At 35.3% G+C, this 25,488-nt stretch overlaps 1 protein-coding gene across 8 annotated transcripts in view; it reads left to right on the top strand.

Moving 5' to 3' along the window:
* PIBF1 (progesterone immunomodulatory binding factor 1) overlaps positions 1-25,488 on the top strand; it is a 243,466-nt gene that overhangs the window by 23,034 nt on the left and 194,944 nt on the right. For all 8 annotated transcript variants that reach the window (XR_012378762.1, XR_012378761.1, XR_012378764.1 and 5 more), the window contains exon 6: positions 21,670-21,803. Coding sequence is in view for 3 of the 8 variants with exons in the window: in XM_073894444.1 (XP_073750545.1) it covers positions 21,670-21,803 (134 nt within the window). In the remaining 5 variants the exon portion in view is untranslated. The remainder of the gene's footprint in view (positions 1-21,669; positions 21,804-25,488) is intronic.

Below are 25,488 nucleotides of genomic sequence, written 5' to 3'. Positions count from 1 at the left end.
GAAGGGCATCTCAGCTCTTTCCACAGTTGAATGGATAAAGAAGATGTGGTCCATATATACAATGGAATATTACTCAGCCATCAGAAAGGATGAATACCCAACTTTTACATCAACATGGATGGGACTGGAGGAGATGATGCTAAGTGAAATAAGTCAAGCAGAGAAAGTCAATTATCATATGGTTTCACTTATTTGTGGAACATAAAGAAGAGCATGGAGGACATTAGGAGGAGGAAGGGAAAAATGAAGGGGGGGAAATCAGAGGGAGAGATGAAGCATGAGAGACTATGGACTCTGAGAAACAATCTGAGGGTTTTAGAGGGGAGGGGGTTGGGGTATGGGCTAGCCCGATGATGGGTATTAAGGAGGGATGTAGTGCATGGAGCACTGGATGTTATATGAAGACAATGAATCGTGGATCATTACATCAAAAACTAATGATGTGTTGTATGGTGACTAACATAACAAAATAAATTTAATAAATAACTAATAAACAATACCTTAGCTGACTATTTAAAAAAATAAAATAAAAGTAGAGCCATTAGTATGTCCTGATGAATTGGATGGAGGACATGAAAGAAAGATAGGAGTCAAATTAACTCCAAGGTTTGGGACTGAATAACTGGAAAGATGGATTTGCATTCAGTTGAGATGGGTAGGGTTTGGTGAGGCAGATTTAGGGTTAAAAGAAAGTTCAAGTTTTAGCCATATTTTTTAGAGATGGATGTACAATTGGAAATTGTACAATTGGATGTACAATTGGAAATACTTGGATTGTACAAGTCTGAACTTTGGAAGCTATATATTTGGAAGTTGTTAACATAAAGATAATATTTAAAAGCCAGGATGAGATCACCAGAGATGAATGAATACAAAGAGGGCCAAGGCCTGAGCTCTAGGGCACTTTAATATTAAACCATAGAATAAAGGAGGATTTATCAGTGAGATGAGGAAACCCAAGAGAATTTCAGTCCCAGAAGCCAAAGGAGAAAAGTTTGTCAAGAGAGTCATTTCAAATGCTGTCCATAGGTGTAGAAGTAGTCTGGGAATTCACATTATATTTAATAGGGTCATTGATAACCTTGTCAAGAGTAGTTCTTTTGGAGTTGGTGAGATCGAAAGCTTGGTTACACATCCACAGATGAATGTGTAACCATCCACACAACCACATCTTCTTTATGTGTGCTTAAGAGTGAATGGAAGGAAAGCAATTGGAAAAAAGCAATTGGAAAAAAGTCCAGGCAGCTCTTTCTGTGGGATTTTGATTGCATAGGGGAACAAAGGGCTAGGGTTGAAGATGATGGGAAGTAGGGTGAAGGGAAGGGGTTTGTTTTTGTTTTTAAAGATTTATTTATTAGAGAGAGGAAAAGAGAGTGAGCACACAGATTGAGAAGAAGAAGCAGATTCCTCACTAAGCGGGGAGCCTGATGCGTGGCTCAAACCCAGGACCCCGGGATCGTGACCTGAGCCGAAGGCAGACACTTAACTGACTGAGCCACCCAGGTGCCCCAGGGTTTGTTTTGTTTTTAAGGTGAGAGAAATCACAACTAATATACATAAAATTACATTGTAAACCACAGCAATTTTTTCATTGTCAGGAACAGTAGAAAGACATTCATCTAGTTGCTAACCAGCAGTGTAAGCAGTGCTGTTGGACACTGGGGTATACTTGTGTTTAAGGCTTACCACTTCAGTGTGATCCATATGATAAAAAGAGTCTTCTGTGTTTGGGGCATAGCCAGTAATACAGGCTTCTGTAATTATATATTTGAGGGACAATATTAGAACACAGAGGTGTTTGTTGATTTAATTACTCCTGGTGAGTTTTAAAGAACTTTATCTTCATATCATACATAATAGCTTTTAAAATAATAATAATTTTATAGTAAGTGAGGTCATTTATCTCTTGATGGCTTGAGTTTAATTTTATATGATCTTTTCACCAAAAGGCAGGACTCAGTTTAAAAAACAACTGAAGAATGTGATTGTAAGCACATATAAGGAAGGTAGAGAAGATTATGATCATTAAAAGAAGGTTTATAAAAAGAAAGTTGATCAAAAAAATTATTGAATTATGAGGTGGGTTGAAGAGGTAATAAAGATTGCCAGGTTACTGGACTGAGAGTCATTTTCTCTAGGACTTAAATTTTAAGTATGCACAAGCACCTAGTTTATTAAAGCACTAAATGAAATTGTTTTTCAGTGCAGATTTCTGTTCTTGGTTCTGTCACTTGAAATGTTCTCCTTTTGGTGCTTTTTACCCAGTGGCATATCATATTTCTTTCTTCTTTGTTATGTTTGCTACATGTAGAATATATATTGTTGGTGGCCAGAGGCAGGCAATGAGAAACTCAAAAATGCCAATCACATACAAATGGAGTAGTGAATTTTTTTTTTTTACTCTTCTAATGGTGTCATTAATTTAGGTCTCAATCCAAAAATCTAAGTATTCTTTTGGACTGTTGTGAGAGAAAACTTGGATTCCTTCCTAAGGGGGATAAGTATTTTGTTTTTTAGTGGACACGTTGAAAATACATCCAGTGAAAGATAGTGTCCATTGATTCTAAGGTCTCCTAAATTTGACAAAGAAAGGAAGTGTTAAGCACTAAGATACGATGCCACAGTAAGCCTTGGAACAAGGTCATGGTGTTAATGGCTGCAATCACTATGAAGTTACTGATTTTCAGTAAGTCATGATTCAAAATTTATACTATTTGATGTCTTCATATAGTAATTCAGCAGACATCTTAGTCTTTATATATATATTTAGGGTTGGATATTTTACGGGAAGTAACATGGATCTTATACACAATGCTATGTAATTTTAAAGAGGAATAAAATGTAAACTTAGAAATAAAAACATTACTAGGTGGTATTCACCCAAGAATTTTAAAGGACCTCAAGGATGCACTTCACAGTGCAGCAAATGTGTAATCTTATTATCCAAATAGAGAAGTTAGAGACATGGTAAATTGTCTACCTGTCCTTAGAAACTAAGGACCTCAATAACTACAAACTGATCAACCGCACTTCTGTTTTTAATGAGCTTGTGGAATTTATGAAGATTAGGATACTGAATATTTATGTAAGTGTAAACCTATAGGAGAAGGTCAAAACAAAAAGTTTATAAATGGAGGGCGCCTGGGTGGCTCAGTTGGTTAAGCGACTGCCTTTGGCTCAGGTCATGATCCTGGAGTCCCAGGATCAAGTCCCGCATCGGGCTCCCTGCTCAGCGGGGAGTCTGCTTCTCCCTCTGACCCTCCCCCCTCCCATGTGCTCTCTCTCTCTCTAATTCTCTCTCAAATAAATAAATAAAATTTTTTTTAAAAAGTTTACAAATGGATATAAATGAACAAACTATATTATAGTATTTCACTTGGGTGATAACTGGTACATGTTTTTAAAGAGGAAATAGGAAATGCAATATGTACACTTCCAAAAAGCCATTCACAGACTTCTAAAAAATGTTCTAAAAATTTTGACAAGACTTCTTAAGAATTATTATCATGAGGTCTTGGGGAATTGCTTTCTCTTCAGTATTTGAAAGATGAGAGCCAGAAAGTAGGAATAAAAGAAACTTTTTGAGAAATGAAAATAGGAGTATTGTTCAGAGATAACTATTAAGTTCAATCTTATTCAATACTTAACATTTTAAGATTTTATTTATGTATTTAGAGAGAGAGCGTGTGTGCAAAGGGGGGAAGGGGTGGGCAGAGAGGGGGGGAGAGGGAAGGGAAAAGAATACCAGGCAGACTCCCTCACTAAGATCAGAGCCTGGCATGGGGTTCAATTTCACGACCCTGAGATCATGACCTGAGCCCAAACCAAGAGTCGAATGGTTAACCAACTGAGCCACCCAGGTGCCCCTCGGTACTTAACCTTTTAAAACATCATATTAGAGGTGTACCTGGGTGGTTCAGTTGGTTCATTGAGTGTCAGACTCTTGATTTCAGCTCAGGTCATGATCTCAGGGTCTTGGGGCCAAACCCTACATTGGGCTCTGCGCTCAGCAGGAGTCTGCTTGAAATTCTCTCTCTAAAATAAATAAAATCTTAAAAAAAAAACTTACTCCTTAAACAAAACAAAACAAAAAACACGTTATATTAGACCATTTTTTCCATGTATCAATAGTTTTTTCCTTTTTAATCCTGAGTAATATTCCATTGTATGGGTATTTTCCTAACCAGTTGATGGGCATTTGAGTTATTTCCACCTTGTAGACATTATAAATAAAGCTGCCACAAACATTTGTATATGGGCTTTTGTGTGGGCACGTTTTCTCTTTGGTACATGTTTAAAAGTGGAATTTTTCAGGGTACCTGGGTGGCTCAGTCATTTAAGTGTCAGACTCTTGATTTCAGCTCAGGTCATGATCTCAGGGTAATGGGATTGAGCCCTGAGTTGGGCTCCAGGGGGAGTCTGGGATTCTCTCTCCCTCGCCTTCTGCTCCTCCCCACAACTTGACTGTGTGCATGTGCTCTCTTTCTCAAATAAATTAATTAATTAAAAAATAATAAAAGTGGAATTTTTCACTTCTAGATTTCCATTCAGTTTATTATAGTTTTTATTTCTCTGCTATTTCTGTATTCATTGGGAGCATATTTTTCTTTACACCATTGAGAATAGTTAAATCACTGCTTTAAAGGCTTGTTGCTAATTCCAAAATCTGGGTCACCTCCAAGTTGATCTCTGTTAGTTGTCTTTTAAAAATGGGTCACATTTTCCTGTTTCTTCAGAAGTGGAGTAATTTTAAATTGTTTATTTTAGAGTAAATTTAGATCATAACATTGTGACTGTTATGTTGCAGAGACTAGTTTTATGTTCCTCTAGACAGTGCCATTGTTTTTGCTTTAGCAAGAAATTAACTTGGTTGTACTCAAAGTGCATACTCTTGTCTCTTGGGCAGCATTGCAAATTTCAGTTCAGTTTTTTTGGCATTAGTATATGGTTTCTTGGGTCTCTCCTACACTTAATGTTGTTTAGAGGTCAGCCAGAGATTTGGCAGAGATTATCCATAGGACTCAAGGTTCCCTTCTCTGGTTGTCTGGAATTCTCTTCTGAGTTGTACCAAACTTGTCTTCTGGTTCCGCAAGCTAAAAAGAATGAAGGATTTTCTATTGCACCTTTATACATCCAACTTGGCACAGAGTAGGGCTACCCTGAAGCTAAAAGTCATTTAAAAAAAAAATCAGTTAAGATCAGGAGACACATCCAGTGCTGTTCCCTTTTCCTTGTGCAGATGGACTCCCCTCCAGATTTTGCCTGACCTGGGTCACTTTCCTGTACCTTCGAGTAGTTGTTTTATATTTTGTCCAGAATTTATAGTTGTTCTACAGTAGAATTGGTCAGATGGGAACTTACAGAGCCATTTCCAGAAGCAGGACCACCTTAAATTTTGTTTTAAGCATAAGTGAAGAAAGAGAAAATCTAGTCTATGCATTTAGAATATTTGACTTTGAGATCCCCTTACTTTTTTTAAAAAGGGTCTTAGCTCCATGGGAGACTTTTTTCAACATATTTGGCTTTGTGCTGACATGGATGGTGACATGTCAGGCATTACTAAAATATTAAGAAAAATATTAGAAGCAAAATCAAACATATTACTAGACCTTGAACGAAATGTGCAGTTTTGAACACTGTAACTTTGGTTGTTTGTACTTCTTACTTATTAATAATTATTGAATTCCTGGTAAAACCATAGAGTTTGGAGCTTAGAAACTAAAATCGGGCAATGAGGGAGCTGAGTTTTCTCTTTAAAGATATATAAAAACTAGAATGTGTCGAATAAACACTAACAGGAAAACAATGTGATTGAAGTTTATAAAAATCACAATACAGATGAGGATTGAGTTGCAAGAGTATAAACTTGAGACAAATGCAAGAAAGTGCTCTGTCAGAACAAGTAGTAAATTAATAGAAACTTAAAAAAGGAAACAGTAGCCAACAAATGTAGGTGCTTCAAAAATGGCAGCAAGAATGACAACTCCATTGTGGTTTACTAAGAGAAACTAAGATATTCTTTAGTAATGTCTCTGAGTTTGAGACTGACAGCTCGGAAGACATTTTCTACTTTAGAGTAAGACTTTCCTAGACTGAGTTAGTATTTTCCAAAATGGTCTTAATTTTTTTCACCACATGGTGGCAGCATATATCCATCTATTTCTTTAACCAGTTTTGGTCTGCTCAGAAAATCTTGTCGTTCTTGACCTAAAGGCCAAAGTGTTACATTGTTACCTTGTTTTCCTTTATATTCCTTACTTCATATCCACTGCCTAAAATCAATCAAATACTATTTTTCCTAATAAAATTCAGATTTATAACTGGGAGAAAGAATTTATAAAAACAAACTTTTCTGGCGTAACCTGTATTCTTTAGATCAAGGGTATCTCAACTATTACACTGATTTCATAATTATACCTAACAAAAATATTCAGAGATGTTAAAGCCCCATAAGTATGCAGTTAACTCTGTTTTTGTTTATATAATCCGATTCATGGCAGATACCATGTAAAAACTACTTTAGAAATTTAGCAGAAAGTGATTTTTGATCTTTAAAAAAGAAGTCACTCTTTTTTTTTTTAAAGATTTTATTTATTTATTTGACAGAGAGAGACGCAGGGGGAGTGGGAGAGGGAGAAGCAGGCTTCCCGCGGAGCAGGGAGCCCGATGTGGGACTCGATCCCGGGACCCTGGGATCATGACCTGAGCCGAAGGCAGACGCTTAACAACTGAGCCACCCAGGCGCCCCCAAGAAGTCACTCTTCTTGATGTGCCAGTTTTAATGGATTTCTGAGATCTTTTTTCATAATTTTTTCCATATCTGCAATTAAATTTGGAAATAGTATCTAGATACTAACATTGGAAAATAGGCCTCATCCTCTCCAAGCTTAGAGTTTTTTATAAATGTCAATAATTAGTCTAATTTTAGCATATTTTGAGTTGGATTATGTGCATAAACTTGTGTACAATACTTAGTGTTTTCATGTGTACTGTACTTTTATATTCTACTTATGAAATCTCTTTATAGCAGGTCAGAATTTTGGTCCAATGCATATAGCTAAACTGTGTGCAGCTGTTTTGCTATTGTAGAATTTTTTCAGTATGTTTCTTTCATTTCAAAAGAAAAGAAATGTTGACAGTACTATGTAGGGCATTAATGAGTTTGCCCTTAATGAAGCTATAAAGTTTCATGAGGAAATGGTGAAATATTTTTTTCTTATGAGAACTTTGGTAACTAGGAAGCAAGAAGAGTGTTTTGTTTAAGATAACTTCCTTGTTTAGAAACATAGTTACTTTTGTTGAGAAAAATTCTGCAAGATTACCTTGAGGCTCATGTTAGGTATTCATATGTGAGTAATCCGATTGATTTTAACTGTATGAAAATGAAGTATGACACATATTTGTTATTCAGGTTTTTATATGTCAAGGATATTAACTGTTGGGCGCCTGGGTGGCTCAGTTGGTTAAGCGACTGCCTTTGGCTCAGGTCATGATCCTGGAGTCCCGAGATCGAGTCCCGCATCGGGCTCCCTGCTCAGCCGGGAGTCTGCTTCTCCCTCTGACCCTCCCCCCTCTCATGCTCTCTCTCTCTATCTCATTCTCTCTCTCAAATAAGTAAAAATCTTAAAAAAAAAAAGGATATTAACTGTTTTCTGAAATTTCTTTTTTTAGCCTACCTAACTGATGAGTTTTAAGTTCCTCTTTAAGGTACATGTTTATGATGATATTCATCAATTATAATTAGACTATCTAAGAAATTCATTAGTAAACAACAATAAGTTTGTCTCTTTATATTAAATTTAAAGTAAATAAGCACTTCTTAAAATTTAGATTCATGGATACCTCCATAGGTTCTTTTGGTCCAAGATAGAACTAAGAATCTCAATTTTAATAAACAGCCTAGGATTCTAGTGTGGCAGCTTCATGTATCTGAGATACAATTTTGAACCCAGTGGCCAAGATGGTATTACTCATGAGAGTTTTACTCATGAGAGACCTTACCTGAGCTTAAATCTGGATATAGTCACCAACTTCTACATATCAAATGACAATAATTGTAAAGAAAAAATTTTTAGAAGAGCAAGAAGAACTTAATGAAATTGTAATGAAAGTTTATAATCTAATTCCTTCAGAACTGGATGGATTTAATAGATAAAAAAAAGTAAGTAAGGACTAGAAGAATTAATTCAGTGAATAATTTTGATTTAGTTGCCATATACAAAGTTTAATGTTCTTTAACCAGAGAATATTTTTATATGTCAATGGGAAGTTTCCAAAACAATCATTATAAACTTGACCACATAGTAAAATAGTAATGGGGGGGGGGGCGGGCGGGGATGTGGGGCGGGCAGGGGGAGAGGGAGAGAGAGTGACTCAAGCAGGTTCCATGTTCAGTGCAGAGTCTGCTGTGGGGCTTGATCTCACGATCCTGAGATCATGACCTGAGCAGAAATCAAGAGTCGGATGCTTAACCAACTGAGCCACCCAGATGCCCCATAATAAATTTTTAAGTATAGATTTTATAGTTACTTTTTTGTTATAATTTAGTAAAACTAGAGATAATTAAGAGGTGAGTGAAATAAACTTACTGAGAAATTAAGAAATATGTCTTTTAGATCAAAGAGAAACTAAAAATAAGAAAGCAATGAAAATGAGAATGTTTTATATCAAAATCCTTGAGACATTTAAAGCTGTGCCAGAGGAATATCTATAGCCTTAAAATGCCTTTACTAAAGAGAAAGATGAAAAATAAAGACATGCAGTAGTTATTTTAAGAAAGCAGGAAAAGGAACAATAAAAATAAGGAGTATAGAATTATTAGATGTTAAGGAAATACAGCTCTATGGTAACAAGCTTGAAAACAAAGAAAAGTGAAATGTCCCAACAAAGTATAGATGACAGAAGTGGAGAACTTGAATAGAATAATAACCATAGGGGTATTATAAAGTGAATAAAGATGTACTACTTATGAAGTTATTAGGTTCACAGATGGATTACCCAGATGGTTTCATAGCTGATTTCCACAAGGAGAGCTGATTACAGTTAATTAAACTACACCAAACTATTGAAAAAGATGGAAAGCTATGAGAAAGTGCAAAAGCAAAACAAAACAAATTCTATAGGTCAGTTTTACTTATTACTACACATGCAAAAATTCTAACTAAAATGTTCAAAAATGAATTGTAGCATTGTAGCAAAAGAGTCATACTTTATGATTAAAGTATATTCTAGAATAGAAAGGATAATCCAGTATATCAGCAAGCTGAAGGAGAAAAACTGTATATCAGTAGATGATAAAAGATGACAAAATAAAATCTGGCAACTCTTCCTATTAAAGACCTTTAAATATTTACAAATAAAATGTTAACCAAAAAAAATTATTCTAAATGGGAAAACAATAAAACCTTTTTCTGTTAAAATAAGTAACCAGACACAGACTGGGTCGCTCATTATTTACTAACATGGTCTCGGAGGGTCTTAGCAGATACAGTAAGAAAAAAACTGTCCATATAAAAATTAGAAAGGAGATTTTTAAATTTTTTTCTATGTTATGTTTGAAAAACAGCTAAAATTAATTTTGATATTGTGACTGAATACAGGATAAATATATAATCAGTAGCATTTCTCTAGGCTTAGAGAAATAACTGCTCACTAACTGCTGTAGAGGGACATGGGAGAAAAATATTTCATTTATAAGGAAGGTAATGGACTTCTGTGAAGAAAACTATAAAAATCTTAGTGTTGAACTTGGAAACACCATATTTTAGGAGAGAGACAAGAAAAAAACTAGCAATTTTCTCTATATTAATATATTAAATACAGTTATTTTATATCCCCACACTTGTTTTTTGTTTTTAGTTTTTGGTGAAGAGAAGTTTTGTACAAGGATTGGGGTTGGATAAATTATTTTAGTCTATATGAAAAAATAAATGTCTCAGAATTGCCAAGAAAAATGTGGGAAAGAGAAAAAGATGCAAGGTGGGGAAAGTTGAGGTACTGGTCCAACCAAGATCCCACTATATATTTCATAATTAATATATCAACTAAATGAGATATTGGCATAGAAACAAACATCAATGGAACAGAATGTAAAACTAGATCTAATTATGTACCACAATAGTGGTAGTTCAATTCAGTTAAAAAAGAATAGTTATTTCGTCTAAGGGTCCTAGAACAACTAGATATTCCTCTATTTTAAAAAAAAAAATTTTGTCCTCACATTTTATACCTTACACAAATACTAATTCCATTTGATTAAAATTTTTAGAGGAAAATCTAGGCCATCACTTGAACAATAACACAGATTCTTAGGGTCAACATTACCTCTAGGTGGTATGGGAAAAAAATTTTCACTTCTAAATAAAATTTAGCACTTTCTTCAATAACAGATGTAGGCAAACACCACAGTAGGACTGCCACTACCTACAAATGCCTTGTCAACATCAGAGTTGTGCTCATCACTACTTCAACATTAGTAGTTATTAGGCCCCTCACTGAGCTTATCTTTAATGCATTCATAAAGAAGCACATGTATAACTCTTTAAAATATTTTGATAGCTTTATTTCAGTATAATTTGTTTCATAAATCTGTATATTTAATTTTTGCTTTTAAGAAATATTAGGCTCAGAAAGGGTTCACAGACATCAGCAGATTTCCAGTGGGGTCCATGGCACAAAAAAGTTTTAACAGTCCCTAATTTACATGATTATTAACAGTGCTTCTCAAACTTTTGTATTTACATTAATCACCTGGGGATCTTGTTAAAATGAAATGACACAGTAATTCTGGGATAAGGCCTAAGACTGTTCACAGTTAGCACATTCCCAGATGTTACTAGTGCTCCTTGGCCTGTGCCAGTTCACAGACTGAACTGTGAGTAGCTAAGCTCTGGAAGTGACTTTTCCAGTACAGTAGTCACAGTCATGTGTGGCTATTTCAATTTAAGTTTAAGTTAATTAAAATTCAGTTCCTTAGTCTTAATAGTTACAGGTGGTTAGTGACTATCGTGTTGGACAGTAGAGACATAGAACATTTTCATCATTGGAGAGGAGTTCTATTGAATAGGACAGTGCTGTCCAAGAGGTTGGGGTAATCTCAGCCAAGACAGGGAAACAAAAAGCTTTAAAACAAAAAGACCAAAAAAAAAAAAAAAAATCACAGGCAAAGCTCAATATATAAAGTATGCGTTTGGGGAAAAAAAATTGGAGTGCAGATGATCAAAAGTTAATACTAGCACTTTTTGAAGCTCTTATAAATTAATAGGAAAAAGACAACTCCAAAGAAACATGGGCAAAGACTATAAATAGGCGTTTCACAAAAAAATATAAATCGAAATAGCTAGGTGCTCAAACTAGCTAGCATTTGGGGAAATACAATTAAAATAACAGTAGAACTCAGGTTGACAAAAATGGAAAAGATCTAATAAGTAATTATTTTCTAAGGAAAAAGATACACATTGCTGGTGGAAAAGTGAACTACTGCAGCCTTTTGGAAAGAAATCTAGCAGGGCACCTGGGTGGCTCAGTCAGTTAAACGTCTGACTTCACTGGGCTCAGATCATGATCTCAGGGTCCCGGGATCCAGCCCAAGTCAAGCTCTGCACTCAGCAGGTAGTCTGCTTGTCTTTCTCCCTTTCTCCCTGCCCCTCCCCTCTGCTCATGCTCTCTCCCTCTTTCTCTCTCAAAAATAAATAAAATCTTTCAAAAAAAAAGAAAGGAAGAAATCTAGCAACATCATTTAAAATGGAAAGTAAGCATCCTTCAACACACAGCAACTGCACTACTGAGACTCTGTCTGGTAGAGTAAAATACAAGTACATACAGATATTTGTACAAGAAGGTTTATAGCAGCAGTGTTTCTGGCAACAGGCTCTGAAAGGGGAAAAGATGGACTGGAAACAAAGTAAATGGCCATCAATACAATGGCAAGGAAATGGTTGCATAAACCATCATACAAGCTACACCATGGATTATTGTGCAGGCACTTATAGAATGAATTGGAGAATATCAATTTAGTATTTCCACAAGATAAATTACTAAGTGAGTAAAACTAGATACAAAAATATTCAACATGACTTTTTTGAGAGAGAGTGTGTGTGTGTGCACACATGTGTGCATGTGGTGGGGGAGGGACAGATGGGGAAGGAGAGGGAGAGAATCTCAAGCAGATTCTGAGCTGAGCACAGAACCCGTCATGGAGCTCAATCTCATCCCTGAGATCATGATCTGAGCAGTAACCAAAAGTCATTTGCTTAACCAACTGAGCCACACAGGTGCCCTGAGTCTTTTTTTTTTTTTGGATCAGGAAAAAGAATGACCAACAACTCCTTCCCTTTGTGTGTGTACATGAGTATATCAGTTCATATGGAGAAGTATATGGAGAAGAATAAAGATATGTATTACTTAATATGAGTTACATGGGATGTTTCAAAGAGGGAGGAAAGAGATAAAAAATTATAAAAATCTGCTCTTAGACCTGTCTGTATATGGTAATTCCAGTATATATTTATATACATAAATACATACATATATCTTTTGTTTATATAAAATTGTGCTGGTGTGTGTTTAAAGTATAAAAATATTTTAAATACTATCAAATTGGAATAATTTACCAGTGCAACAAAAATGACATTCTTTTGCCATTAATAAGTCACTTGTTCACCATACTTCCTCATGTGCTTCAAGAGCTGAAACCTGACTATAAATTGGGTGAATCGACTTCAATCTTTTATCCTTCTTATCCACATTTGTTTATACTTTTAATGCTTATTTAAATCCCTTGAAGGGCATGGGAAGCTATATTTTCTTACATTGATAAACTTAAATTCTTTGAATAATAAGTGAGATTTTAAAGATAATTTAGCAACTTGTTTTCATTTAGAATGTTAGGATTTAAATTTGTTTGGTACAATTGTATTTGGTCAATACCTACAGAAAGACCAATATTTCAAATTTGTCTCAGTAGTTTGCTAAATAAAATATAAGCTATAAAAATTGCTTCCCAACACGACATATTGTTTAGCAGTGGAGGGTTCTGCTAGATCCATGAGCTAGTTATGAACAATAGTAATATAAGGTGTACTACAGTTGTAGGCACATAAAAATAAATGAGCCATTGAATGAGTTAGTGTACTCACTTTGCAGAGGCAGCAGTTAAGATTCAGAGAAGCTGACTTGCTAGAACAGTTCAGAGCAGAGACAGATTTGAACCCATATCTCTTTATCCCAGTCTAATGTCCACCACACTTTTTTTTTTTAAGATTTTTATTTAAATTCAAGTTGGGGGGGGGGCGCCTGGGTGGCTCAGTCAGTTGAGCATCTGCCTTCATCTTGGGTCATGATCCCAGGGTTCTGGGATCGAGCCCTGCATCAGGCTCCCTGCTCAGCCGGGAGCCTGCTTCTCTCTCTGCCCCTCTCCCACATTCGTGCTCTCTCTCTGTCTGAAATAAATAAATAAAATCTTTAAAAATAAATAAATAAATTCAAGTTAGGTAACATATGGCATATTATTAGTTTCAGGGGTAGAATTTAATTATTCATCAGTTGCCTATAACAGCCAATGCTCATTACATCAAGTGCCCTCCTTAATGTCCGTCACCCAGTTACCCCATCCTCCCACCCACCTCCCCTCTAGCCACTCTCAGTTTGTTCTCTATAGTTAAGAGTCTCTTAGGGTATGCCTCTCTCTCTCTGTTTTTAATCTTATTTTTCCTTCCTTTCCCCTCTGTTCATATTTTGTTTCTTAAATTCCACACATGAGTGAAATCATGTTGTATTTGTCTTTCTCTGATTTATTTCAGTTAGCATAATACACTCTAGTTCCATCCACATCATTGCAGATGGCAAGATTTCATTCTTTTGATGGCTGAGTAGTATTCCATTGTATACATATATTACATCTTTATCCATTCATCCATTGATGAACATCTGGGCTCTTTTCATATTTTGACTATTGTAGACATTGCTGCTATAAACACTGGTGTGCAGGTGCCCCTTCAAATCACTGTTTTTGTATCTTTTGGATAAATACCTAGTAGTGCCATTGCTGGGTTATAGGGTAGTTCTATTTTTAACTTCTTGAGGAACCTTCATACTCTTTTCCAGAGTGGCTGCACCAGTTTGCATTCCCACCAGCAGTGTAAGAGGGTTCTGCTTTCTCCACATCCTCACCAACATCTGTTGATTCCTGACTTGTTAATTTTAGCCATTCTGACTGGTGTGAGGTAGTATCTCATTGTGGTTTTGATTTGTATTTCCCTGATGATGAGTGATGTTGAGCATTTTTTCATGTGTCTGTTGGCCATTGGAAGACTCAAATGTCTGTTCATGTCTTCTGCCCATTTCTTCACTGGATTTATTGTTTTTTGGATGTTGAGTTTGATAAGTTCTTTATATATTTTGGATACTAACCCTTTATCTGATATGTCATTTGCAGATACCTTCTCCCATTCCTTGGGTTGCGTTTTAGTTTTGTTGATTGTTTCCTTTGCTGTGCAGAAGCTTTTTATCTTGATGAAGTGCCAATAGTTTGTTTTTGTTTCCCTTGCCTCTGGAGATGTATCTAGTAAGAAATTGCTGTGGCCAAGGTCAAAGAGGTTGCTGCCTGTGTTCTCTAGGATTTTGATGGATTCCTGTCTCACATTTAGGTCTTTGATCCATTTTGAATTTATTTTTGTGTATGGTATAAGAAAGTGGTCCAGTTTCATTCTTCTGCATGTGGCTGTCCAATTTTCCCAACACCATTTGTTGAAGAGACTGTCTTTTTTCCATTGGACATTCTTTCCTGCTTTGTTGAAGATTAGTTGACCATAAAGTTGAGGGTCCATTTCTGGGTGTTCTAATGTCCACCACACTTAATGAAAGTTACCTTTCTTCATTCCTCTGAATCTTTCCTTCCATTCCTCTAATTTTTTTAATTTTTCCTTTTAGAAAAGGTTAAATTTTTATGTTTGAATTCACATTAACTGACTGAAATAGGTATTATTGAAAATTTTCATGTAATACCAAAAAAACTAAAATTTTCTTGTTTTCTTTTTAACCAACAGTAGACTTATAATACTTTTTTTGTCCTTCTTTTTTTAAGACTTTAGAAGTAAAAAAATTTTCAATAATACTTCCTTTTTTTAAAAGATTATTTACTTATTTATTTGAGAGAGAGCGCAGAACTAGCAAGAGAGAACATGAGGGTGGGAGGGGCAGAGGGAGAGGGAGAGGCAGACTCCCTACTGAGCAGGAAGCCTGATGCAGGACTTGATTCCAGGACCCTGGGATCATGACCTGAGCCGAAGGCAGACGCTTAACCGACTGAGCGATCCAGGCGCCCCTTAAATAATATTTCTTGAGGATCTTAACAACAACAAAGAGCAGCCTTTGGCAGCAAAACAGACTCTGTTATTACTTAAAGGTCAGTTTATAGCAATCAAAGGTTCATTAGGTTTCTTCTTCTTTTCTGTATTTAAGTTGCTTGGACTAGATTATAGATAATGTGAAACTTGTGAGAATTCTGAGGAGTGAATTCTCACTTTCCCTGAATAGCTAACCATGCCATTTCTTCTCATTCACTAAATTGCTATCCAGTGTAAACGGCTTCTGATTTGAACTACTGACCTTAAGGTAAATGTCACTATATCACCTTTCCAATTTCCTTAGCTGCCCTATCTCCCCACAGGCAGGAGATCACCTCATTTATTAAAGATTTATTTTGACACATAGGTTACCACTCTCTTCTCAGTTTACATGGTGTGAGAGATGAAAGATTTAAATGATGCTTAGAAATTCATTATACCTAAAATAATTGCCTTTTGGTTTACACAGCTGCTGACTGTTTAAAATGTGCCTATTTAATTGCATCTTTGAATACTTTTTAACTTTTTGTAGAAAAATTTAGATTCGATGTTATTTTCTCAAATTATTTTTCTTATTATGTACTTAAAGAATAACTATAGTAATTGTTTTAAAGGAAAGGAGTCCAAAATTAACTGTGATTTATGTATGTGCCATATTTGAACCCATAAAATTTGTAATTAAAATGCTTTTAACACCCTGGATTTGAACAGTAAATAATATTATTAACTTCCAACAATGGTTTTACAGTTTCCACAGAATTGATTCTTAAAAAAACAGGAACTTGAAATTAAGAAAAGTATGAACTGTGTATGAATTCGAGAACCGAGATTCTGGTTCTATCTCTGCTAGCCCTAGAATCCTGGACACATCGTCTAAACCCTCTAGGCTTTAAGGTTCTTATCTTGAAAATAAGAAGATTGTAGTAGATTATCTCCAGGGTATCTTTCATCTCTGAAATTCTATAAATCTAAAATGTTTAGCTGCTGTGTTTGGAAACAAGAAGCTTGGAAGAAAAAGGACATCTCATTATAAATATGAAAGTTCTAATAGCTAATAACTTTTCTAAAACAGTGTATAATATGAAATTTTCAGTTTCTTATGTCAAACAAACTATAGAGAAATAGAGTAAAAAAGTGTCTCTTCACTACCCACTTTCATCCTGCTCTCTTTCCACTTTGATGTGATTATCACATCTCCCCCTTTCTGTTCCTATTACAAGCATCCCTGCCAGAACTTCTCCCCAATTAACATTTTCCTGCTTGAAGCCTCGTTTCACTTTTTAAAAGTGTATAACATACATAAAAAAGTCTTAACTGAATTTTCACAAAGTGAACACACCCATCACCCAAAGCAAAAATAAAAAGCCCCTTTCATGCTGTCTTTCTCAAAATCTTTGAGAAAATTCTGCATGTATGTTACACAGATACCCTTGTTTCAGATGATGTGTTTTATTTACAGACTTATGATAGTATTCTTTAATTTCAGTTGGAAAACTGATAATGTATGAAATACTTAATTTTTAAAGTCACTTTTTCTACATTTGGAGCTAGTTATTTTAAATGCCAGTGCTGCATAGTCCATTTGTATTTCAACAGTAGTTCCTTCTGCAAACATTTCCAGCGTAACCACTATGTAAGGGTTACTGGGTGTACAGAGATAAAGCAGGTCTTCAAGGAACTCCAGGTCTTAGGTGGGTATGCGGAAAGATGAGGGTTATGGGCAAGACAAGAAAACATGCAATTACAATAACATTTACTTTTTTCAGACTGGAGATAGCCTTCTATTATTTCCTCATATGAATAATTTAGGAGATGGAAAAGATAACATTAACACTGGCGGTCAGTCATTTCCATTCTAGATATGTAGAAAACTGGGCAAACAGTTGAAATCTTCTCAATGACTTGGATTGTCTTTATTGTCCCAATGTAATTTTTTTTCTTGCTGTGAACCTGTTCACTGTTATGTAGAAATTTTCTGTTAGGGCTGGTGACTGGAAGTTTTATGTGTGTCCCTTTCTTTATGTTTGAAAAGGTTTTAGTCAATTTAATGTCCTCTTTTGCTCCTTCTTTTCCACAGACATTAATTGCAAACCTTCGTATAATAGGCAGAGTACTAGCTAGGTACTAGGATTATAGAAAACCTCAAGTTTTTTTCTTACGATGTAGGAAGCAAGTAATAGCTGCTCACAGCACATGTGATAGGTTTTCTGACAGAAAGAACCAGGTGCTGTGGCAAAATGTAAGACAAACATCAAACTCAGATTTGGGGCTTGAGTCTTCCCAAATAAGTTGATCTTGAGTTCAAAACAGAGAAGGATGTATAGGGATAATACAAAGTAATCTTTTCTGTTCTTTTCAGCCTTAACCTGGAGTTCCACACAGTCATGGGGTTTCATTCATTTTGAAGGAAGATGCTACTTTTCCTATTTTCCAGTGCTAATCCTTAACCTATTTTAGTTGTTAATAGTAAGGGAAGCATATTTTTTCAAAATATAAAGTATTAATTTGAGGTAAGGGGAAATTTTTCAGTTGAAAAGCCCTGAAGAAAGTGTTGGTAGAATAAATACATTCCTATACTGAACTTCTGCTTATTCTTGGTCATATGGGGTTTATATTTAAAGAAAATTTATATAGCGCCCATGGAATTGCTCTCTGGACCAGGATTCTTTGCTCCATATATTTCAGGGCTAGTTGCTGATGTCTTCTCTAGATATTTAGAGAAGATCTTGGCACTTCCACTCACCAAAACCCCTGCTCCTTTGGGCGTTCATGTAATCTGGGCACCACACCTCATAACTTTCCTCATTTGCAGACCATTAAGTATATTCTTCCTTTTCTAGTGGAATCCTTGCTCTTGCCTGGGTTACTTCTGTGATTTATCCATAGCCGTGGCCTTGACATCTTATTGATTTTCTCATCTTTAGTGACTGACTTTTTTCCACTTTAGCACTCAGTCTCATGGCCCACATTCTGTTCCTTGTCACCCAGAACTCATTACTTCTGAAGTTACCAATTCAGGTTGATCATTGAACCTACTACTTCCTCTATTTCATATATCTTAATCCTTTACTTCCAATTTATCTTCAACAGAATTTCCAATTCATATAATTTCTTTATCAATCCCTTCCTAAATTTATTTTTTTGCCTCTTCATCATGTTATCAGTCTTAAACGTTTCTCTTGCCAAGGTTCTCTTAATTCCTCCCAACTCTCTTTTTATCAAACCCACCTGACAAAATGTTAACTCTGCATTTTCCAACTGAGCACTACTGGATTAAAAAAAAAAAATCACATAGGGAATAACAAGTATACAAGTTTATTGTTACCAACCTCAAATGGGCCCACACAGTTGTGCTGTAAATCTTTTTTCTGGTCCTCTCATTTTTTACACAATTGTTTTAGACATTCACTGCTCCCCTCACATCTCTAACCTTCCACTCTCAGCAGATGACTTGGTATTTCATTTCACAGAGAAATTGGAAATCCTCAGATGAGAACCCAACCCCCGCAGTTCCTTCCACGAAACATACAAACTTGCACTCACTCTGTTTTGTTTATTTGTTCTTACTTTTGATAGCAGAAGTCTTCTTGCTTTCAAGGAGTGGGAAAATCACATGCCTTTAGAAACCAAGTGGATAATTTCATTTTATGAAGCAGTAGGGTAAGGAGTAATTCTGTGGCTTATAACAAATTGATAAGAGCTAAGTACATCAAATTTCAGTTTTTAATACTCTTATCAGCTGGAATAAAGCCTGTCACGATGAGCATGTCTGGTGATCCAAGACTAATCTCCACATTTGAGCTCTGGAGCCTGTTCCCTGTGGCCTTTTTAGGACTTTACCTACCTGAATATGCCTGTTTTCTCCAGTGTCCGTCCCACTTTTGCTATTTATTCTTCCCCGCTAATATTTGAACACTTTCAAGCTTGTTCTATATTTTAAAACCTTTGTTTATCCCTATTTTCTTTTCTAGCTACTGTACTTTCTCACTTTTGTATTTTGACTAAAGAGAGGCTTGCCTGAAGGTTTGGTGTTTGACAAAGTTCGATTGGAGTCCTCACGCCACTGTTACGAGCTTTGAGACTTCTGCTGTCGTCTCTAAGCCTCAGTTTCCCCAACTGTGAAAATGTGGCTGGTATTTGTACCCAGTCATAGTAGTATTAAGTGAGAGAATGCATATAAAAGAGCACAGAACAAGGACATATTTAGATGAGTATTCAGATATATTTGCTTTAGTCCATGGCAGTCTTTTTCTGTTCCTATCCCTGAATACTTAATGGGTTTGTTGACTGGGTTTTTTTCTCAGTAGAACTCAGTACCACTGACTTAGTCTCCCCGAAGCACTCTCTTCTGCAGTTGTTTCTGACACACACCCCCAGCTTACCCCTTGTTTCAGAGAATACTCCGTCGGGTGCCTTATACTCTTTGTCCTGTGGCCACCCTTTAAATAGTTCTATTCCTCAGGATTCTGTCTTGGTCTTTGTGCAGTTATTAAAGTTGAGCCATCAATTTGGCTCTAATCTCTCAAGAAGCCAAAGTAAAGAAGAAGCATTATGATACTAATTTATAGTTAATGATTATTTACTATGTCTTAGGCATTTTTATAAGCACTTTACTGTATTACTTGATATAATCAGCACTCTGTGAGGTAGATGAGGGCACTGACTACTGAGAGGTAAACCTGCCCAAAGTCTTACTGCAGATAATTCAATTCTAGACAGTTGAATTCTGGAGCTTGCCTCCTAACTATAACACTGTACACTGTTCCAGAACTACTACATGATTAGTAGTATTTAGAAAGGCAAAGCATTCTTCAGGGGAACTAAAGAGTCTTCTGGGACTTAGGTCTGAAATGATATATTTGATGATCCTTTGGGGAGATGATAGAGTATCCTGTTATGATCCTATAATAAATACCATAGTACCATTGCATTCTTATGAGGAACTTCTCAGTAGGAGAACATAGTATTAAACCAAAATAAAATACACCATGTACACATATATATGCATGTGTGTGTGTATATATATATATATATATATATATATATATATATATATGTAGTTTTTCCATAATTTCCTTTTTCAAACAGCCCTTGGATAGAAATTTGGGAGCTAACATTGCAAAGTTATGTTTAATAGTTTAAAAAGGACAAAATCAATATCTTACTCATCTTTCTATCTACACTATCTAATCCAGGACCAGTCACGTAGGAATAATTCAGTCAGTATTTGTCAAATGAGTGTGGCCGCACTTACCTGGTCTGCTACTAAAGAAAGAATGACTTGGAACAGGATGTATTAAACATTCTGAGGGTGAAGTTGACAGTTGCTTGCAAGATCTGGTGAGTTCAAAAGGCAGAAATAAGGAGGAACTCTGTCCCTGTGTCCTGTTTTTCTTCCCCATTTCCATATTTATTTACTCCTTATTTTATACAAAAGCATTTATTTAACTCTTCCTGTGTATACCAAGTGCTGTATAAACTGATGGAGATCCAGTGGTGACTAAGACATAGTCCCTGCCCTTAAGATGTTTACACTCTGGTGAGGCATATAAAAAACTAATCTGATGGTAAGCAAATATTCAGATAATACACAGCTATTCAGGCAGTGAGAACAAGATAGAGGAAGTATGGTATGTTCAAGAACTTTAGATCTTCATTAGGGTTGCAGGGTGTATGTGAATATGAGAAATGGTGAGAAATGAGGTTTGTGGTAAGCCAGGCCAGGTTGTGGTTTTTGACAGTGCTCCCTTCTACCCCTGCCCTACATCTCCATAGTTCCTTTCTACGGGTCTGGTGAGTAGAAGGACGATCAATGGAGAAATATGTTCCAAGTGCCACAAAATTCCTTTTTTTTTTTTTTTTTTTTTTTGCTGACTACCATAACTGAAACTACATGATTAATCTCTTCAGTAACTGTTTTTCACTGTGGATATTTGATATTCAGGTGGCCCTTCATCTCTAAGTTGTGAACTCCTCAAGAACAGGGGCTCTGTTTTATTCATCTCTGTGTCTTTAGCATCTAATAGTTAACTCAAACAAAAAAGCTTTTTAACATTGATAGTCATTTTATGGATCATTCTAATAACCAAAGCATAGCTGCCCTCTTTTTTCTATGAAAAACAGAGCTCAAGTTTTAAACGAATTTACAAACTGCTGTCAGTTTAAGATCATCTGTCTTCGAGTAGGGAAAATTACTACACAAAAGAATTGAAGGTTGTTTTTGTTTTTTTTTAATTACAAGGATATTCACAGCGTAACAGAAGAACTCAATAAAAAATTTGGTCAACTATGTTTAGCTTGCAATGTTTTATTGTTTTGATTTTAGACTTATGAGGAAGATCGAAGAAATTACTCTGAGCTTCAAATTAGATGTCAACGTTTGGCCTTAGAATTAGCAGACACAAAACAGTTAATTCAGCAAGGGGACTACCGTCAAGAAAACTATGATAGAGTCAAAAGGTAAGCTGTTAAGATGCCTACTGTAGTTCTCCTTTTTCACATGCATCAAAGTCACCTGAATTCTTACTGTCGACGTCGTTAATTCCACTTTGTATCTTACTCTTTTTCTGTGTCCGTAGTTTGACTTTTCCAGAATGTCATATAAGTGGAATCCTACAGTATGGGACCTTTTAAGATGGGCTTCTTTGACTTAGTGTTGTACATTTAAGTTTTCTCTATGTCTTTTCATGGCTTGATAGCTCTTTTCTTTTTGCTGCTGAATAATATATTTCACTGTTACCGCCATTCATGTATCCATTCACCTGATGAAGGACATATTGCTTGCTTTCAAGTTTTGGTAATTCTGTGTAAGGCTGCTGTAAACATCCATGTGCAGATTTTTGTATGGACATAAGTTTTTAACTCCTTTGGGTAAATACCAAGGAGCACAATTGTATGGTAAGATTATTTTTGGTTTTGTAGGAAACCACCAAACTTTCTGTCCCAAAGTGCCTGTACCATTTTGCATTTCCACGAGCAATGATTGAGAATTCCTGTTGTTCCATGTCTTTGCTAGTATTTGGCATTCTGGATTTTGGCCATTCCAATAAGGGTGTGGGGGTAGCTCACTGTTGTTTTAATTTGCATTTTTCTGATGACATGATGTGGAACATCTTTTCATGTGCTTATTTGCAATCTGTATATCTTCTTTGGTGAGGTGTCTGTTAAGATCTTTGGCCCATTTTTTAATTGGGTTATTTGTTTTCTTACTGTTGAGTTCTAAGATTCTTTGTATATTTTGGATAACAGTCCTTATCAGATATGTCTTTGGAAAGTATTTTCTCCCAGTCTATGGCTTGTCTTTTCATTCTCTTGACATATACCTTATTCTGCATTGTACAAAAAGCATGTGGTTTTGGCAGTTTGTTGGGTTAGATTGTATTTTTATATCGGCTTTTATTTTATTTGGAAGTTGCTGCTGTCTTTTAAAATGTAGTATCTTAGAAGATAGAGACCCAGTAAAGTCCCATGAGTGTAAATATTTTTTAAATCTCACTTGATGATTATTTTTGTTTTATGGAATCAACGTAAATCCTCATATTATCTGAAGGTTTTTTTAGCTATTCCTTTCTGACAAAGGGCATACACACTTTCAAAAAATAATACTTTCTGAGAATGTTTCTCAGTGCTACTAAGTAGCTATTGGAAACAATTTTCCTTTTATTGGAGTATACTTTTCTGTTGTTTGTACATTGAGCCACTACTTAGCTATATGTCCCTAGGTACATCTCTTATTATTCTAAGCCAAAATTTGTCATCCATGAGAGGGTGCTAATACCAATAAATGTACTATAAAAATAAAGAAGATCAAATAAAGGAATATTTATGAAAGTATTTATAGAGACATTATTCTAATTGTTCACTGCTGTTTCTACCTGCACCTAAAATAATTCTTGAAATATACTAGTCGCTTAATGAATATTTATTAAATAAATGGACACTTTAAAAATTATATAACAACATAAGTAAATTTCAAGGAGCAGATTGGTACTCCAACTCCCAGCATGATGACGTGCAGTATGTTATTATGTATGTATTAATGTCAAAGTATGGTAATTATTGGAGCTTGAAATCCGTGGCTCTTAAATAAAGCTGGGTTTCAAAAGAATCAGTTCAAAAGTAAGTAGACTGTGATGGTAAGATAATATTTTGAGTTGGTGTTTTGATGTCCTCTCTACCACTATAAATCTGTAGCAGTAATAGCTAAAACGTGAAAAGGGAAAACTAAAAAGCCTAATCATCAGAATAATCAGCATGGCCATGAATGAAGGATAAATGAACCAAGATGAGTCATGAGTTGGTAATTATTCAGGCTGGGTGATGAGAGCAGGGGGTTCATTATATCATCTCTATTTATATATATGTTTTATTTTCTATAATAAAAACCTAGGAAGGAAAAACATAGCCCTAATCAAAAACATGATAAACATCTTTATGTGCTAGATACAGAACAGAAAAACAAGCAAGAGGGGCTCAAACCAAACTGTTTGGCGCACTCAATAGAATAAATAAATTAAAGAGATGTTCTGTTTACAAATATATATGATAAACTGGGGGGAAAGATCACTTTTACGTCCCTGATAAATTCTTATAAATGTGCATAAGGAAATAGGTACATGGATGTTAATTGTATCATTATTAGGAAGATTTCAGATGCTTTCAACAGCAGAATGGGAAATCAGTTATAATTTATTTCTACAGTATAATTCAATGTGGTAGTTAAAATCATTAAATTAGATCTGATTGTATCTATATGGATAAATTAGACACATTATATTTTAAAAAGCGTGTCCATCTTTTTTAAATTTTTTGTTTTAAAAAGATGTGTCCATCTTTTTTTTTTTTTTTTTTTTAAGCAGTTCATTACTTTCTGGCATAACATAATTTTCTCAGGTTTATTTTCTAATTTCATTGCCTTAGCCCCTTCTTTAATGAGTCCTGGTTCCTTTTAATGGGGAATACTATTTAGAAATTAATATTTGGATGCCGGCCATTGCTACACTGGTCATCATTTCTAGGCTCTTTCAGTGAAGAGAGGTAACAGAGAGGGAATAGGGAGGATGGCCTAACGCACCGGGTCAGATCGCACTGATACCTCCAATTCCAGTTCAGTGCCGTAGTAGCTAGTTGAGGGGGCTTCAGCTGTCCGGATATGGTACAACTTGAGTATCAAAAGGAATTATAATCTGTTGACTAGAATAAGAACCCTGAGTGCATGCTAATAATAGAAGGGGATTTTTACAGTAGAATGCCAACCAATAAATATACATGCATATTAGTTATCCTCTTGTAACCTTGTAATATTATTTGATTAAGAATTATTGATGGAAGCTAAAACCATTGAGTAAAAAGATATTAGAGAACAACATATTTATACAATCTCAAAGTATGTCTCCCATGATTACTTATTAATTGCAGAGGGCAAAACAACTTTTGTATTTGAGTTTTTTGGCAGATACCACCTTAATCAGGTCACCAGGGTTATTTTCACCAATCATGGGAGATAGTGACATACTGAGACTTTATGTACTCTTTATGTGACGTACTGAGGACACATTGTCACTTGTGTAGTATCTCTGCCCCAAATGCTTAACCTGAATCCAATTATAGGGAAACATCAGACAAATGAAAATTGAGTGACATTCCCTAAAACAATTGGCCAGTGCTCTACAAATAGCCTTTTTTTCCTCCCTACAGATAGACTTTCTATGTCTTTTACAACGTTGACTAAGGAACTACTCAGAGTTAAAGAAGACTAAAGATACATGACATCCAAATGCAATGGATGATAATACATTGGATCGTAAACCAGGCGGGAAAAATGCCAATTGGGACAATTGACAAAATTGGAAAATGGATTATTTATTAGATACTATATTAGGGCTCATAATACTGTGGTTATATAAGAGAATATCTTTAATCTTAGAAAATTCACACCAAATTATTTAGGGATAAAGGGACTTATTGTCTGCATATATCTCTTAAATAGTTAAGGGGAAAATTGCACGTTATGTATGTGTGTGTGTATATATATTCATTCATCTGTATCAACAACAGAGGAGAGAATAAATATGACAAAGTATTATTTATTAAATATTACAAAGTAAATATGACAAAATGTTAACACTTGAGTAAAGTATTTTTA

Source organism: Callorhinus ursinus, unplaced genomic scaffold (genome assembly GCF_003265705.2).
Source record: "Callorhinus ursinus isolate GAN/ISIS: 27379988/994484 unplaced genomic scaffold, GSC_fseal_2.0 scaffold7, whole genome shotgun sequence".
NCBI lineage: Eukaryota > Metazoa > Chordata > Mammalia > Carnivora > Otariidae > Callorhinus > Callorhinus ursinus.
The sequence above is the reverse complement of the archived record's forward strand: the minus strand, read 5'-3'. Positions and strand labels throughout refer to the sequence as shown.